This window comes from Arachis ipaensis, chromosome B6 (assembly GCF_059453495.1).
Source record: "Arachis ipaensis isolate K30076 ecotype BB chromosome B6, ASM5945349v1, whole genome shotgun sequence".
Lineage (NCBI taxonomy): Eukaryota > Viridiplantae > Streptophyta > Magnoliopsida > Fabales > Fabaceae > Arachis > Arachis ipaensis.
The window spans coordinates 150,219,557-150,232,350 of record NC_142441.1 but is presented as its reverse complement, the minus strand read 5'-3'; the positions used below and the strand labels follow the sequence as shown (position 1 = coordinate 150,232,350).

Genomic DNA, 12,794 nt, shown 5'->3' with positions numbered 1-12,794 from the left:
TCCTCCATCATAATTAATGTCAAAATTTATTTTATATATAAAAAAAATAATGATATTTTCTTCAAATATTGGTGTTTGGGATATTTTTTAGGGTTGTGAAGCCCTCAAAAACACTGGCCAACACGCAAGTTTTGTGTTGCTCAACACACAGCTTCCGTGCTGACGTATCGGCCATACAAGAGGCAAGAGGCAAGAGGCAACTATACATACTCAGCTCAACCTTCTCTATGCAAGAGACAACTATACATAGTCAGCTCATCAAGTGAAAGTACCTTTAACCAAGCAGCAAGTAGGCCACGTGTCTCCATCCAAACAGCAAGTAGGCTGCGAGTTAACCACGCTACGCCACGTGTCGGCCATCCAGACAGCACGCAGGGTGCATGTTAGTGCGCTCCGCCATGTGTCCACCATGCAGCAGCACACGAGTTATGTGTTGGTCTTGCTTCGCCATTTGTCAAGCATGGCATGTAGGCTGCGTGTTACCCCGTGTCTGCATGCAAGATGCAGGCCCCCATCCAAAAACAAGCGTCATTTATGGTCGGAGGTTGGGGGTTGATAGTGCCCGTGTATAATAAAAGTGGTGGGGCTGGGTTGATTGCTCATTATATTGTTGAGAGGTGGTGGGATTGGAGGTTCGTTGCCTTCCATTGTTGAGGGTGATTAGGCTTGGGTTTTCACTCCTTAGGGCTTAGGGTTTTGAATTAGTTTTAAGGTTGAGAGTGAGATTAGAATATTTAAAATAGTACGTACTTATATGTCTCCTGAAGATCATGTGATCAATTATTTAGGACATCCTAATTATGTAAGTTTATTATTTTTGTTTAATTTATTAGCATTTACTTTATTAACATTAATTTAGTAGTTTGCTATTATTTATTTGAATATTATTATTCTAAGTGTAATGTTAAATATTAATATAAATTATAATTAATGTTAATTTTTTCGAAATTAATATATATTTTTTATTATTTATTAGAATATGATATTTTATATTTTTAATAATTATTAAAATTAATGAATATTATTCTTTTTATTCTTTATTAGAATATGATATTTTTGTTAATTTTTAAATTAAATTAATAGGACATATTTTTTTTAAAAGTTTCTGGTATAATACTGTGGTTATTGTTATGTTATGTAAATTTTGATGATTAAATTAAAAAATAATAAAAATATTTATACATAAAAATTTGAATTTTATGTGATTTTTTATAAGAAATTCGAATTTTTGTAATTATTATTATTTTATTTTCTGTTAAAAGAAGTTATCAATTTATTCATATTGATATTTATTAAATTAATTCCTTTTGTGGTTGAACTTTACCAAGCTAATAGAAATCTTTTGCCCTGTAAGCTTGACCAACCAAAGACATGGCATTCGGTCCGGATTCTGGAGGTTGAGCAAGCCTTACGGACCATCGGATTCTACTGTGATTATGACTCTGATTTTCGTAAAGACGATATACCTGGGGACCACGCATTTCCTGTGAATCCATTTCATTCAGATAGCGAGTCAATTTAGGACGACTTTTTGACTTTTGTCGCAAGGCCGGATTCGCGACCATCGTTGCTCCCTGTAATCAGGCCATGTTTTCGTGTCGCCCAACGAGACAAACTCCACTCTGTAGACCTTTCGAATCTCTGACATCTTGTATACATTGCTGACATATACCTGCCAATCCAGTCGCTGGTTAGCACAGCACACAATAACATGGCGACATGGAAGTCGCTCCACCTGAAAATGCCCACAGTCACACCTCTGTCGCACAAGATCAACAACTAACACTTTTTCACTAGGCATTTCATGCACCTCAAACGCCTCATTTCTTCTATCAAACCGGTTCACAACGATGTTACCTATGTGCTGCATGTTTGCCTCTATCCGCTGAGTGGCAAACTGAGAGAAAGTAAATACAGCACGCTTGCGCTGGTAAGCCTCAGTACTCTTCTGCGTAAACAACTCGTTCAACCGATAATATGTTGCTCAAACTAGCACTAATATAGGAAGATTTCGAGCACCCTTCAACACCGAATTAATGCAGTCGACAAGGTTCGTCGTCATGTGACCCCATCGATGTCCCTCGTCAAATGCCAACACCTACTGGGGACGATCGATGTTGTCGCACCAACGAACATATGCCTCGCCTCGTTCTTGCAACCTCCTATAGTTGGCGTTGTACTCCTCCACTGTCCTTGAATACCCAATGTTGACCACAAGCTTTTGCAAGTACAGAACCTTGAATTCCCTCAAGAAGTTGCTGCCAATGTGCCGAATACAAAACATCCATCATGCTCTTGGAGGTTTCCAATCACCTCTGCTACGATTTACTGCGGCCCGAATTGACTCATAACGATCGGAGATTATCCCCACGCCGTCTTTTTTTACAACATGTATTCTTAAATTACTGAGAAAAAAGTGCCACGCATCAGCAGTCTCACCCTCTACGTAAAAGCAATCGGTATAATGTTTTGATTCCCATCTTGCGCAACTGCAACCAAAAGGCAACCTTTATATTTTTCGTATAGGTGGGTTCCGTCAACCTGAACTAGTGGCTTGCAATATTTGAAAGCTCTTATACATGGATAGAAACTCCAGAATACCCAATGAAGTATTCTAACACCGTCCACCTATTGACTCCCGTTATACAGGAGTCGGGTTTCTATTTGGACTTGTGAACCAGGAATCTTTTGAACCATCACCAAGAACCACAACGACAAAGCTTGGTAAGATTCTTTCCATCCACCGAAAACCTTGGCTATCGACTTCTACTTTACCAGCCAAGCCTTCCGGTAACTAATAGTGTAGTAGAATCTTGCCTAGACCTCCGCAATTATAGATTTGACCTTTATGGATGGGTCGGATTCAACCAATGGCTTCATAGCCTCAGCAATCATGTCCGAGTCTAACTTGGAGTGATCCTGTGAGATCATTCTCATGGAACACGTGTGCCTTCTGTTGTATTTCTGAATCTCCCAACAGGTTTTCTTCTGTATCAAGCTGGCTCGGATAAGCCAGTCGCACCCACATCCGTAAATCTTGCATTTGCATTGAATGTTTGTGGCTCGGATTCATAAACAACGTAATCGACTCCTCAGGAGATAGTGAAACTCCTAATTGCCGCAATGACTGATTTTTTTGAACCGTATTCCATTCCGATCCTAAATTCCCCATCCTCAAGATCAGCAACACCAATAAGAAAACAAATTTGTCGTTCATTGATCTGCTAAAACAAAATCAAGTAAACATACTATCCACTGCTCACGTACCTATGTTTGCATATTTGGGAAACTCCGGTACATGTATGACGTCAAGATCCAAGCTACACATAAAGGGTGGAACGTCCATTGGTTGACTAACTGGGCTGGAACCACTAAAGTTTCCCCCACTGCCTCACCTCCCCCATCGCCGTCCTCGTCCTCATCACCAGCTTTGTACGTAGCTTCGAATTCCTCATCGCTATCATCGTTCATTCCTAAGTACACCTCAACTCTGTCATCTTACACATCTGGGTCATGTTGAACCTCATCTACAACAGTATGCTCAAACTCAACGTACAACTCAATCCTCGGGTGTTGCACCTGAGTTTGCTAGTGAATACGAAACATCCGTTGAATACTTGTTTTGTCGACTATTGGCATAACCTCAAACTGTATCAGGCAGCCAAAAACGACAACCGGACTCCTGTAGAGAATGTTTGTCACCCTCTTTACAATATCAGCCTCTATGCTTTGACAGAGCCTGTACTGTAGTTCCGCAAACGTTATAGTGTACGGAACGACAAACGAAAACATATTCTCACATGCAAAACTCACACCTTCATACGTATTTTGCACGACCTCACCGTTGTGGTAAACCACTATATTTGTAGTGCCCTCCATTGTATCGACCCTGGAGGAAAACACTTCTCTCAGAATGAAGCAAAATAGTTACGAGCTTTGCTTTTTATAAGCAGAAGACTCACTTTGCAGGCTACATGTTGCTAAACCATCCAACTAACGTCCGCCATGTGTGGAACACGCAACCTGCGTGTTGCTTGTCACGTAGGAATCACACGTCATGCGTGTTGATGGATGAGCGCTACGTGTTAATACAGAACTTGCGTATTGCTTCAGATTTGAACACGTGTCTTACATGTGGGCTGCGTGCTGAGTTAGCATATTATTTACATATTGTGTCTACATCTCTACAACGTCCACCTGTCTATATATATATATATATATATATATAAATGTTCATTTCTAAAAAAAGCACACAACTTTACCCATATTTAAATTCTGACTAATTAATATTAGGGAGAAAAACAGGAGTTGAAGCACAAACAGACGATAGGCTTAGCTTAGAAATTTTAATATTGGTTTTCTTATATCATTATGTTTTTTGTAGAATGAAAATTAAGAGAATAAATTGATAAAGTTTGTATATGGAATTGAAAAGAAATCATTTTTGCAAACATTTGGAACGTGTGCATTTTAAAATTCTATTACAAATAGTATATTTAAAATTTTGGAGTGCAATTTTTTGTAATAAAAAATAAATAAAATTAGCTAAAAGTTAATTAGTTCCCTTTTCTAAGAAAAATTTTGAGGTACGGATGTAAGACCTTAAAAAATCAAAATCCAAGACATATTATTTTGAGATATATTACTAATATTGATAAGATAAAAAAAATCTAAAGTATTTAATTGGAAATCCATTAAGTTGCTTTACGAATTTCGTAACCATATGACTCAAGACTCGTACATAAAATTTTCACTCTGTTTCATCTCATTCAGGTTCACAATCTCATAAGAAAAAAGGGAAAAAAAACATTAGCAATTCTTTTTCTGGAAATATCCCAATATTATCGAATTAATATTTCTATTTCTAAGAGGATCTCGTGTGATCAGTACTTTATTTCTTCGCATCCAACACTGGTCCTATATATACCATAAATACTTATTTTTTAATTAGTTTCACCATCTATTTTTATTTTTTACTATTTGACTAGAAAATTATGGATCTTAGTCCTTTTTAATAGAAATGATTATATTTTGGAAAAATAAATTTTATCTATATACATTTTTTAATGATATAAAAAAATTTGTGTATTACTTTTTTATTAATTATTTTTAATGTAAAAATAAAAATATAAAAGATATGTATATAACTTTTTTTATTTATTGCTTTTGTAGTTAAAGGTACTTTTCTCTCAATAGGTAATAAATATTGTTCTATGGTGACGTGTGATTTGCAAATTATGAAGTGTGAACCATCAATGATCAATCTGGAGGCGCCACTTGTATGTTGTATCCTTAGTCAGAACTCAGAAGGGATTATTGAAAATTACACTTTTAATGATATAATATTAATTTGTTCTATTAATAATTATCGTTCGATAATCAATTTGATTATTAACTCTTAAAATAATTATTTTAGTATTTGAACTTTTAATCATAAATTAAGTTAATCTTTTCATATAACAAGGGAACTACTAATCTACTATTGTAAACGGTTATATTTGTCAAGTTTCTTTCCTATATGTCCTGTAACATTGAATTTTTCACTATATAAACTATGTATAGTAAATTAATTTGCATAAACTATTAAAAAGGAAATCGATACTTCATTGCCTCATTTTATTTTAATGTATACTTTTTTTCATAGAACAAATAAGTATTAATTATTAGAACACCCAATTGTTAATATTTAATTTGTCTAAAATTTGATATACATAAAAATAAGACAATATTACATTTTAACTCTATTAAATTAATGAAGTTCAATGCTTATTTCTTGTTTTTGAAAAATAAAATCCTTTATAAAAAAAATTATGGTAAGTGTAACAAAAAAACAGACACTAATAATTCGTCATCGCGTATAAAAATACTCAGTGCAATTATGTATCTTTTAAAAATTATCCATCATTTAACTTTCTATAAAAAACAAATAACTTTTAAAAAAGGTGAGTATTTAAATTAATTAAATAATATTATTTAAATTAAAAGATAGACTAAAAACTAAAAATTTAAAAGATCAGTAGCATTTTTCAAAAACACTCCGTTGACATCTTATAAAAAAATCATTATAATCATATAGACAAATTTGATTATTTATTTATTATATATTGATTATTCTATTATGATAAATGTAATTATTTTAGTAGTTAATTATTTAATTAAAAATGATATAAAATTAATAATAATAATTTAATAATTTATTTTAATATGTAAGTAGTATTTTTACTAACAAAACCTACCCAAACCCAATCCCCTTACGATAGAACCATTAGGAGGAAGAGTCCCAATAAACCCTGGAGGAACAAATAAGTCTTCACTCTTTAGTTATTTATGTTATTTTATTAATGAAAATATTTTATTAAACTATTATTGAAAATCTTATAAATATAAATATTTAATTAAATAATGATATAATAGTTGTTAATACTATAAATACATAATACATAAACCCTGAATTTCAATTATTGGTAACATTTTGCAATGTTCTAGTTACTTAACAAATAAACAACATCACGGCTCTGAGTGAAGAAAGTTAAACGAAGGTCTTCTTAACCTTCTAGAAGAAATCAAAGCATTAATTTCCCATGGTAGCAACTCATGATAGTAACATTTTGTTTTGTTATTAATATTAAAATTCTATTAGTTTGAATTGTTATTGACCTATTTTGTCATCACGTTTCAACCAACAACTAAAGTCACCTACTGAATCCTGATTATTATATACTCATCAATCTAGAACAATTCAGCTGAATTTGTTATACTGTCATATTCCATAAGAAAATTCATGTCATAATTATTTGCATATATATGCACCCCCTTAAAACACTTATTGAGGGTTAATACTTAAATTAACCGCATACTAGATTCTGAATGAATATAGGCGCCATTGAATTTGATATTAAGCACTAAAATTAAACTAGATAAGTGTATAATATTTTGAGAACAACTCAAGTCTTGTTATATTATAAATCTCGAGTTCAAGTCATGTAATATATGGGGAAAAAAATAGTTGTAAAGAAAAAAGGAGCACAATGAAGTTTGTTTATATAAGTCAAACAAAATTGATTGCATATGCAAAACAATGCTTTTTATTTTTAATATGGAAGAGAGTGTGAGGGTGATATAATGTTATGGAGAATAGGAATGCTTTTTATTTTTCTTGCATGTAGTGTCAGGGGGCTGAAATCGAACCGAGAGATTTGGAGCAAGGAATTCGGACGGTCCGATTAGAGAATATCTACAAAGAAAATTATTTTTTAATAAAACTCAAAGGGTCCGTTTTGATTTTAGAAAAGAAAAAAGAAACAAAAAGTCCAAACGGAGGGTCAGTTTTGATTTTAAGAAAAAAAAAAAAAACTAATCGGACGGTCCGATTAATTATTCCTGAAGTTCAAATTTCCCATCCCTCACAACTCGGACCATCCGATTTGGTTACCTAATTTTTTTTTGCACAAAACTCAGATGGTCCAATTTCTTTCACCAGGTCTCACCGTTTCAGCCAAAAGATGCCCCACATCTATGTATAGCGCCCCTATAATCTATATCAATGCATAACACACATATGGCTGGCATATCTAAATTAATGAGTCTGGAAAAGAAGTGTGTAATCCTGCGTTTTATTTTATTACTTTATTTGTTAGTTTAGCCATCACCATAAGTCACTAAAGCAATTGTTTATTGTCTATTTATACTTTTCTATTGTTCATATATATATTATTTAAAAAATTTTGCATTGGACATTTTTATTTCTAAAAAAATTTTATTACGTTGAAGTTCTGAATTTTATAAAAATAAAATGTATAAGTCTTTAGGTCACACTTTTAAAAATTTATTTATTCAGATAAAAATAACAATTTTAACTAAGATAGATATTTATGTCTTACTTTTGTAAAACTCAAAGACCTCAATATAATAAAAAAAAAAATTGAAGACAAATATGTGAAATACAAAATTTTTCAGAGATATATATATACCATTTATGGAAATTAAGGAAGAAATCAATATATTTGACATAATAAAATTTCAATTTATTTCAGTTATTTGAGTCCTAACTTTGTCTTTTTCTGGGATGATTTCAGACACTTTTGTTGATCCAACTGAGCTCCCATCTTCTCACGGCAATTTTTTTAATATATTAAAAGAAAACTATAGTTTAGTAAATACTATCCAAGATTAGACGATTCTAACCGATTTTCCTTCGTCAAGTGATTTTGAATTATATGTCGATTCAATTATTTTTTTCTGGATAGAGAATTATTCAATAAGAGGATGCATCATGTGTAGGAATACAATTCAACAAAAGTTTTTTGATCTCGTGAATAAAGCATACCAATGAAGTTGTAGTAGATATTTTTTCACTACATGAAAATTAAATTGGTTTTTACGAAGTTTTATTTAATTGATGTACATAATTAAACAATTTGAAGCCACAATGAGACACTGCAGTTAGCCTACTCAATCAAATAAATTAGTAAATTACCACTTCCAGCAATGTATCCCTCAGGATGACATATATGGATCAAGAATGGGGCTCATGATTCAGAGCTTTATTCTTCTGTTTGGACAGCAAAGTATTGTACATATCTGAAGACTCAAACATCAACTGCCATTTAATCATGTAATAGTCGAATCACTCGTAGTTTAAGCTTGAGTTTCCTTGCTTCATTTGTATACCCTATACTACAAAGACCATCAATAACAGCTCTCTGGGTAGCCCTTAAGATCCGAAACCCAGAATTTAGACACAAAACCATGATCTTGGAGGCACAAAGGAACCTTCTAGCCCTACAAAGGTTGTGCACTATGATGGTATACGTGAAAGAGTCTTTAACTTCCATCGATTCGAACCATTTCATTGCATGATCAATATGACCTGCTTTACCCAATCCATGAAGAATACAGTTATGCGCAACCAAATTGTAACCAAACTCCAGTGAGTTCATATAAATCAAATGCTGTTTTGCACCTAAAAAGTTGCCTGCCTTGCACAATCCATTAATTATAATCGTGTGTGTATATTGATCGCATTCCAGACCTTCTTTCTCTATCTCGCCTACTAACTTCATGGCATCATCTAATCTTCCTTGTCTGCAGTAAAGATTTATCAATGTATTATAAGACACTAAATCTGGTTGAATACCACTATGCTGCATCAGCCTGACGATTTCATCTGCTTCTTCAATCCGCCCGATCTTTATCAGTGCAGCAATCACTGTGCAGTATGCATAGCCATCGAAAGTGTACCCTTTACTCCTCATCTCATGCAAGATCTCTAACGCTTCGTCAAACTGCCTACACTGGAAGCAACACTTCATAACCGTTGTGTAGGTAATACAGTTAGGTTCATAACCTGCTTCCTTAAACTCCCTAAGAATCCTCCTAGCTGTCCCCGTTCGTCGAGCCTTGCTTAGTCCATTAATAAGTGTGTTGTACGTCAACACCTCAGGAATGAATCCATGGCGTTGCAAGTTCCTGAACAACATAATAGCATTGTTAACATATCCATTCTTACACAGCCCATTAATCATGATGTTATATGTAGCCGAACAAGGATGCAGCTCACTAAGCGCCATCTCCATAAAAACACGATTCGCCTCATCTGGTTTCCCAAGCTTGAACATACAATTAATCAAAATGTTATAGCTCCAAGCATCAGGGTGTATACCTGCTCGAAGCATTTCGTCGAACAGGTCCAAGGCACTCGACAACAAGCATTTCTTGGCAGCCCCAGAGATCAAAGAATTGTAAGAAATAACATCAGGGGGTATCCCTGCCTCCCTCATTCGACTTAGAACAGAATAGCCTGTGTCGACGCAATCCAAACGACAATACGCATCTATTAGAGTGTTGTATGTGACCACATCAGGGAGCACGCCCAATCTTATGCCGTCGATTATCACAGCTTCAGCTTTCCCTACTTGCTTGGCTTTGCACATTGATGCTATGCAAATGTTCAATACCTTAGTTGATAACCTCGCAACCATAATTCACCAGCACCCAAAAAGGGGCATCATTTTATCATAATAAGCTTCCCATTTGCAATACGAGAATTGAGAGACCAAGATTTCATCCACAGGAGCGCCAAATACGGATTCGTGTACACTGGAAAATTTACATCTGCAGTGCAGAAGTAATATGATAGAATAGATCAATGAACAAAGAAATTAAACAAATTGAACTCGTTACACTAATATGTTAGCACATCAAAGTCATCAATATTCAATAATCCGAAAAAAGAGAGAGGCAAGGAATTTGATTGAAGACAACAATACGCTACCTGCATGACTACGGGCACAGCGACGACGGAGCCAGAAGTGGCCGCCATGTCGGTTTCTGAGAGAGAGGGCCGAAGAGGAGAGGGGGGGGGGGAGGCGGGAGAGAGAATCGAGGGAGGCTAATTGCCACTGGAGAACAGGTTGAATATTTTGATTATTTTCCTTCTCGGGTTTTACCCGGTTTAATTTCAACCGGACTGATTCTAAGCCTAAATCACCAGATCCCGGCTAGTAGAGCTGAAAGTGAGCCGAGTTAGACCAAACTCAAACTCGACTCACGAAAATTAAGCTTGGCTCACGACTTGACTCATTAAGCTCTATTTCGTAAGCTCAAACTCGACTCAACGAAAGTTCAAATAATAGGAACATAATTTATAATTCTATATCAATAAATTATAATCTATATACTAAATAAAATAATTATTTTATTTAGTATAACCGTTATTTAATTAAAATAATTATTTTACAACAAAAAAATAAAATATAAATAAATATACTAAAATATAATTATAATCTAACATAAATCTTAAAATATTATTCAAATTTAAAATAATATAACAACCAAAGTCTAATGATGTTAATAAAATTTAAACCAAGGTTGCGAGAACCGGACCGGTCAATAAACCGGTGAGGTCACTGGTTCAATGGTTCGCTGGTTCGACCGGAGTTCAACCGGGATTCAACCGGTTTAATTAAATATTAAATAAAATTATTAAAAAACCTAGGAAGCGGTTAATGTGATATAAATAATTTGGTCAAAGAAAAATTGTTAGCAAGAAAATTTTAGAAGAATGAGCATGGTGCAAGAGGATTATAAAGGATAAAAGAAAACAAATGTAGATTTATTTGAATAATGATATTATACTGTATTTTACCATTCACCAACCTGCCTATAGAATGATATAAAGTACTTGGCAAGCTCAATAGCAAAGTTCTCAACAGAAAGTAGTTCAGAGCACTCCTTGGCTTTTGCATATACCTAGCAATATTTTCATAAAAAATATCAAAATTGAACAGATATGATGATGGAAGATGAAAGACAAATAGCATATGCAAGCAAATTCCTTGTTCTTTAAGTTTGTAGACAGTAATATATACCCAACCTATAGCATGAATTCAGGGTTGTAAACATTTTATGTGATCTGAGTTTAAATACTGGTATTATATTATAAGCATCTAAGATAGAAATACTTGCAGTTCTTGTATTTCCTAGAAGTGTAAGCAGAAAATATTGGTCTCTAATCAATATCTCTTTGTATTTCTGTCTATTTCTTTCTAGAGACAGGATCAAATCAAAACAAACCTAACATCATATCTATTTAGCCACTTCTTGAAAAAATACAATTGAAACCAACAGAAGGTACAAAGCAGCATATGAGATTCAGACATAATTGTTTTGTTAAAATGAGTAGATCAGACGACAACAACAGTTTATAACATTTACAATAGATCTTTTAATAGACTAAAATATTAAACTAGTAAAGTTCAGAAAAGCAAATAATTGATTTTAAATCCCATCAGAAAGCAAACAGATTCGCACTCCAAATATCAACATACAAACAGATAGATATCAGAGCTTAAAATGTTAACTTTGGATAGTGGTACAAATCACGCAGAAAATTACTAACACAGAAGAAGAGAGGAAGAAGAAGGTTACAGTGTTCTTCATGGTGTCAGTGGCAACGATATCGGAGTTATCATCACGGAGATAAGAGTTGACACAATCAGAGAGGAGGCTGATGCTGACTCGCCACTCCACAACGTAGTGTTTTCCTTCCTTCGTCTTCCACACGCGAGCCACCCTTACCCTCTTTTTCACATGCCTTTGCTCGAAGTTGAATCCCTCTACTCTTTCTGCCATGGGAAACAAAATCATGAACAGATAACAAATAAATCAAAATCGCAAACAAATAAATCATATAATCAAGCACAGAAAATCAGAAGGCAGCGAGGAGGACTAAGTGAATAACCGAACAAGAACAGAGTCTTACCGGCGGCGAGTAACGGCGGAGGAAGAGGAGGCGAGCTCGGCGATGACGAAGGAGGAGGCGAGCTCGGCTACGAAACAGGACACGGTGGTGGTTGCGGCTTTCAACGCCGTCGCTGCTGTCGCTGCGGGATGCGGTGGCGATGGCGGTGCTGAACTGCTGATCCCAGATCCCTCTTCTGGCTTGTGGAGTTGTGGGTGATTTCTGCTGAAAGGATTAGGGCTTCGTTAGGCAATTAGGCGTTTAGCCTTTCTTTTTTTTTTTTTATTTTAAAAGGAAAAACGACGCCGTTAGATCTTTTTCTTTCTTAACCAAAACCCGTTAAAAAATCGGACGGTTCACCCGGTTCACCGGTTAACCGCCGATTTAACCGGTTTTTTGTTAAACGGTTTCTAACTTTATCCAGACCGGCTAAATGACCGGTTTCCAGTTAATCCGGTTGAATCGGTCAGTCCAGTTCGGTTTTCAGAACCATGATTTAAACTCAAAATCCAAATAACAAATAAAAATATCCAAATATGAAATGTTTAAGTAA

At 34.6% G+C, this 12,794-nt stretch overlaps 1 protein-coding gene across 6 annotated transcripts; it reads right to left on the bottom strand.

Moving 5' to 3' along the window:
• Positions 1-8,442: 8,442 nt before the first annotated feature.
• LOC107605586 (Pentatricopeptide repeat (PPR-like) superfamily protein) lies at positions 8,443-12,504 on the bottom strand. Of its 6 annotated transcripts, XM_088492056.1 has the most exons (6): positions 12,263-12,485; positions 11,929-12,125; positions 11,158-11,250; positions 10,274-10,508; positions 9,662-10,113; positions 8,443-9,468 (listed from the first exon to the last, which is right to left on the bottom strand). In XM_088492056.1, the coding sequence occupies exons 5-6, from the start codon at positions 9,709-9,711 to the stop codon at positions 8,607-8,609; spliced, it is 912 nt and encodes a 303-aa protein (XP_088348182.1). In that variant the 5' UTR covers positions 9,712-10,113; positions 10,274-10,508; positions 11,158-11,250; positions 11,929-12,125; positions 12,263-12,485; the 3' UTR covers positions 8,443-8,606. The 6 variants fall into 6 exon arrangements, with proteins under 6 accessions (XP_088348182.1, XP_088348180.1, XP_088348179.1 ...); XM_088492054.1 differs by having other exon boundaries at positions 10,274-11,250; positions 12,263-12,504; XM_088492053.1 differs by having other exon boundaries at positions 8,443-10,113; positions 12,263-12,496.
• Positions 12,505-12,794: the final 290 nt, after the last annotated feature.

Coding starts and splice junctions, on each gene's coding strand:
- LOC107605586 (XM_088492051.1), bottom strand. CDS start 9,980: ATGGTTGCGAGGTTATCAACTAAGGTATTGAACATTTGCATAGCATCA.